Below are 6034 nucleotides of genomic sequence, written 5' to 3'. Positions count from 1 at the left end.
TATATACATACCGGTATATATATATATGCAGATTTTTTTCTTTTTTAGGAAAACCCCCAGGACCACCCCATGACTTAATAATTTTAATAGTTTATATCAAGGCAGTCAACAAACAAATAGAGAAAATGCTGTATATTTTTGTTTCAGAATTTTGTAATTTTGTAAATCTTACAATGAAATTTGCCTTTGGGATAAAAATGTAAGTTGTCCACAGTGCTAAACATGTGTAATATTGCTTCTTTTTTGCTTCTTAGTCCACCTGAGTAGGCCAGTATGTGTTGACGTGCCATCGGATACAGAAGCAGTGCTGGGAAACTCCATGAAGCTGACATGCATCTCCTGCCTGAAGAGGGAAGAGGTTAAAGTAGACACACATGTTATTTGGTACTTCACGCCAACAGAAACCCAAAACAAGACAAAAGTAGGTTTCAAGACATATTGTCTATAAAATATACAACCTCTTTTTTGCGGATTTATTTTTTGCATGCTAACAATGTAATTTTCTTGATTTTTTCTTTTCACTTAGATTTTCAAAGTTGAGAACGATGTCAAGGAACCTATTGATGGGCATTTTGATGGCCGTCTTACCTGGAACGGTAGCAAAGACCTGCAAGATTTGTCCCTTTGGATTTTAAATGTCTCAGAGAGGGACCACGGTTTCTATGAGTGCGAAGTTATTAGAACATTTGATTTTGGAGCCTTCAAGCCTAAAGCTAGAAGGAATATAAACTTCACTCTGACTGTGAAAGAAAAAGGTATGTTTATGTCCTTGGTTTTTTATTGTAAATAAAAACCAGAAACTTAAATTACTGTACAAAAAGATTAAGTTATATTTCCTTCTACTGTGTAAATCTAAACTTTTATTGTTGTAGATCTAATAAGATTAGCAATTCTGTTTTTTAAATGCCAGAATAAGGGAGCAGATGTTTTCCTGGTTTCTTTTGGAAACTACATGTACATTTTTTTTTACGTTATAAGCTTCATTTCAACAACTTAGATATATACCAAAAATGCATGAGTTTAAAGGAAACATCTAAAACACACTGCTTGCTTGTGTAGCACCATGATGAAATCAGAAGAAGGGTACAAATAGAATTGTGAACATGCACAAGTATTTCACACTTTGAAACAATAAGATGCAAGTATAAGATCTTTGTAAATTTCACAATAGTCTGTGTCTCAGAGGTTAAACTGAATTAGTTGGAGCTGTGTATCAACCTAGTGACAAAAGTAAGACATTAAAAAGAGGCTAGCAGTAACTGATTATTATAAGTATGTGTTTAGTTGATTATCCACAGTAAAATAAAAATCCTCTCTCAACTTTGACTGAAAGGCCACACAAAGAATGATAAACTATTTCAACCTGGAGAGCTTGACACACACAGATTAGTTGCAGTTAGAAAATATTCAATTTATTTATACAGTTCACTCCATAATATTATATAAATATTTCTATCTAAGGAAAACAAGTTGATTGCAAAGACTCATTGACTCTCTGTAATCCCTCTCACTGAGCATGCATGTAGCGACAGTGGAGAGCAAACCTCCATTTAACAGGAAGAAACCTCCACCAGAACCGAGCTCAGTGTGAGTGGCCCTCTGCCGAGGCTGACTGGGGTTCAAAGAGACAGAAGCAGATGAAGAAACAAGAACTCAGGCCCCGGCAGAAGACTTTGAAGCTTTGAATCAGCATTTTATTTGATGAGTAACCTAGAAAAGGATTATAGTAATCTTCCCCCAGGAGCCGGACACTGGTGGTGCAATAAGCCAGAGGAGGAGTGAGACTGAGAAAGAAGGAGGAGATGGAGAGAGAAGCTGAACCAGGAGCTTAATAAAGGGGAGCTTGCAAGATGTTTGGCTTTACAGAAGGTGTGGCCCCCAAGCTGATTGGCTGGTGCTGAACGAGGGGCATCGCAGGTGGTTCAGGTGAAGCTGATAAGTCTTAGAGGTTTATTATACACTTAAGCTTCATTACTCAGGAAGTATAATTTCAAAAGCTAGATTTAGGTCAGCAAATTGGGTAAAATTTTATTTGAAGCGGTGTGCATAAGAATGACATTTCAAAGCCATACACATAACATAACACCTGTCATGAACATCAAGGACTTAACAACAACAGTTTTAAGCATTTATAAAATGTCATTTGGTTAATCATGACATCTTTAATGTAAAATTCACTTTGTTTGAAATATCTTTGCAATTACAACTTGACCTTAACACAGCCAAATATGTCTTTGTTATGACCACTCCACATACAAAAAATATTTATCTCATTATTCTGGCATTTAGTAATTTTGCTAATCCTTGCTAAGCTAAAAGTCTTGATTTTATTCTACAGTATGGAAAAAAAGTTAAACGGTTATGTTTCTTTTTTTTATACAGTCTGTGTTAACAGCTGTGTTTTAACCTAAATGGTATCTCAGAGTTTATAATATGTGTTACAACTATGATTTTCTGTATGCTTGTATTACAATATGATTTGATCTAGCTGCTGTTTACTAAAATTATTTTAGTGAAATTTAATCAAGGCTGTACTGTTTAGGTGCAGTACAAAAGCGTGTTGACATCTGTTCACAGAGTCCTTTCACGTGCTCTTTCTCCTCTTCATCTGGTTCTAAAGTGTTTATCTGCCATCATGACTTGCTTTTCAATTATAAACTCAGCTTGTTCTTTTTGCTAAGTGATGCATTACTGTGAAAGCAGTCTGCCACTAGCAATTCCTCAGTATCCCAACAAATGTGTTTTGTTTTGTCTGCCTTTATTTTCTATTAAAGCATACTTCTGTTGTCAGGGAAGAGCTTATTTCAAACCAGCAGATACTGTTTAAAACTGGGTAATGTATTTTGCTTCCCGAATGTCTGGCCTGCTGAGTGTTTTATTTTCCACAAAAATCAAATATACACATCAAAATGTATATTTGAAATAACGGAATTATTTCCATTTTTCCATTTTTTTTTTAAGCTGGCATATGGTAGAATTTTGATTAAGAAATATATATAGAAGAAGCATATAGAAGTACACATTGTTGTTTTTCACCTATGTATGCTGATGTGCACGCACATTGAAATTTTACTCATATTTCACACCCATGGTATCAAATTTCAGAAAGCTTTTTCAGTAATGTTTATTAACCATCTACAATATATTAATGTAATGCCATGGCGGCAAAGTGGAAAAGCTTGTGATCAAAGCATCTGTGCGCTCCCATCCAAGGGATTATGTTACAAAAACAGCCTATTTGGAAGGGATGGGAAAAATCAATCTAAAAATATGTTGGTTTTCTTCTCTTGAGGTTTTCTGGAATTTGGTACAAACCCACAGTGGGTAAAAAAAGAAAACATCACATGAGGAATAGCTTTACTATATTATTTTTTCTTTATTTATTATTATATATCTATTTTTTTTTTTACAATTGCCAAATGCTTGCATGTGTTTTCAAGGAGATATAGCTTATCATAATATTTATTTTTTTATAATGCATTTCATATACACACAATGTATTTTTACGAGGATTTAAAATACAATGATTTTTTACTAGGATTATGTGTGACAGACAAACAAAATGAGTGACAAATATTAAGTAAAAGAAAATGAATATATTATGCTGTTTATATACAATTTTTTTTACAAATTAAAATTTTAGGTGGGACATGCATTTTTGTCATTCTGTTAACTTAACTTGACATACCGCCTGTACAACAAATATGTATACTTCTACATTGTAGAAGACTATTGACTCACATGTTCTCCCTCTAGCTGTGGATAGGCAGCACCTTAATAATAGGAAGTATGGGGTCATCTTGTGCGTATAAGTGTTAAATCGGTTAATATAAACAATATATAAACAAACTTCAGAATTTTAAAACAACAGAACTACATTTTTATTTGCATTAAAACATATATCATGTCCCCTCTTGTTTAAAATCAAACACTCTGCTGAGTTTGTCAGTCACACTTAATCACCTAAAATACATTGAAATCAGTGGTCATAAATTTTTAATTTATGAAACAGTTGAAGGAGTTTGAATACCTTTGCAGTGCACTTCTGTCTACATTGTTTGTGCTCGCTAGCAATCCTGATGATTTTTTAATGTATAAACAAACAAGATTGTAGGCATGAGTAATACCTTCTCTTCTATAAATTTTAAAACAGTGAATGATCACAGTACACAGAAACTGTTCTTTACTGCATGTTCAGCTGGGAATGATAACTGTTTTCAAACAGTATTTACATCTAAGAATAAAAAAGAAACCTGATGCAGGAATCACTGTAAGTTTGCACCTCCATCCTGTATAATATACAAAGACACTTTGTGCAGCTTTTTCATATTTCATTAAGCAGGTTTTTTCTTCACCTGCAAATAACTTTGATAGCTCTCTGCAAGGTACCTTTTTTTTTACCTCTTTAGGTTATGATATATGGTATATATTAAAAATTATACATATGTTTATCATATTATGTACTGTATGTAACCTTTTAAAGGTATTGTTTCAGGTTAATCTAAAACTGAAGTTATATTGACATGGAAAGCATGAATTCACATAAGATTAGCTGCAGCAGTGTTTGACCAAACCTTCTTGCAGCGATGAATGTGATGCTTCAAGAGGTAACTGAAATATCATTGTCAGGAAAAAAGTTAAACTTCAAAAGGAGACACTCCTGTAGCTGAATAAATATGGGAATTGTATGCATACTCTACCCAGGGAAGATATCTTCATTCTTTTCAGCAAGGTATAACCTTCAGGAAAAGAAGGCATAGGGATGTAGTTTTCCATGATTGTCCAAACATTGAGAGAATGTTTAAGAAGCATCTACCTCCAGAACAAACTGTGTGGAGAGGGAATTTGATTGTTTTCCTTGTGGTGCCCTGTGGAGATTGCTTCAGGACTACAGGGTTGGGGGCCTATTACTTGGGGCCATTTGGTCACTGTACAAGCAAAGCTTGGGTTTCCTCCACATTGTGGGCATTAATGCGAACATGTTCCCAGTGCATGTTGGACTCCAGCAGGACTGTTCTCTGACACCGGTCCTGTTCATAATCTTAATGGACAAGATTTCTTGGTGCAACCAAGTGTCTGAGGGGTCTGGTTAGAAACCTGTGGAATTTGTTCTTGTTTTTTGTGGATGCCATGCTTCTGCTGGTTCCCTTATGCTAAGAACTACTGAATACACGGACAGAGGCAGATTGCAGCACAGTGCGAAGCAGTCAGGATAAAGATTGACTCCTCCAGGTCCCATGCCAAGGTTCCCAACCGGAAAAAGGGTGGCTTGCATGCTTCATGGAGAGTTTCAGCTACAAGTAGAGGAGTTTAAGCATATTTAGGTCCTACTGACGAGGGGGCAGAATTGAGTTGATAAATAGCAAGATCTGTGAAGTTGCCACTAAAATGCAGATGCTGCTCTGGTGTCCTGTGGTGAAGAAAGAGTTGAGCCAAAAAGCAAAGCTCACAATGTAGCGATAGGTTTATGTTTCTGCACTCATCTATGGTCTTGAAATCTAGAACATGACTGAAAGTATTTGATACAGGGTTCAAGTGGCTGAAGTGAACTTTAACTGCAGGATGGCCAGGTATTCCCTTAAAGATAGGGTTAGGAGTTTGGTTATTCAGGAGAGGCTCTGAAAAAGTATTCAGCTGAGGTGGCTTTGACATCATTTTTGGATGCCCTCTGGACATCTCCCTCAGGCGGTGTTCCAGGCCTGTCCCACTGGGGGGAAGACCCACAGGATGGCCCAGGACCCACTAAAGGGTCTATGTCTCTTGGCTTGCCTGGGTACACCTCAAGCTTCCCCCAGCAGAGCTGGAAGTGGTGTCTGGAGAGAGGGAAATCTGGTAGTGTCTGCTGAGACTGCTGCCTCCTAGATAAGAGGAAGTCAAGATGATAACGAGTGTGTTGGAACTAATTAAAAAAAACTGTAACATGGTGTTTATATTTGCATTGAGAAATCTGTCTATAGAGTGTAATTTTGAAACTGGGTGATTTGTGGTCAAATAAATTCTCACAAATATATATATATATATATATATATATATA

At 35.9% G+C, this 6034-nt stretch overlaps 1 protein-coding gene across 4 annotated transcripts in view; it reads left to right on the top strand.

The window, feature by feature from the left end:
- Positions 1-6034, top strand: part of scn3b (sodium channel, voltage gated, type III beta subunit) — a 13560-nt gene that overhangs the window by 2297 nt on the left and 5229 nt on the right. For all 4 annotated transcript variants that reach the window (XR_001481347.1, XM_015379027.1, XM_015379008.1 and 1 more), the window contains exons 2-3: positions 255-421; positions 527-755. Coding sequence is in view for 3 of the 4 variants with exons in the window: in XM_015379027.1 (XP_015234513.1) it covers positions 255-421; positions 527-755 (396 nt within the window). In the remaining variant the exon portion in view is untranslated. The remainder of the gene's footprint in view (positions 1-254; positions 422-526; positions 756-6034) is intronic.

This window comes from Cyprinodon variegatus, unplaced genomic scaffold, assembly GCF_000732505.1.
Source record: "Cyprinodon variegatus isolate N-32 unplaced genomic scaffold, C_variegatus-1.0 Scaffold10, whole genome shotgun sequence".
Taxonomy (NCBI): Eukaryota; Metazoa; Chordata; class Actinopteri; order Cyprinodontiformes; family Cyprinodontidae; genus Cyprinodon; species Cyprinodon variegatus.
This window is presented reverse-complemented; position numbering and strand designations above follow the sequence as displayed.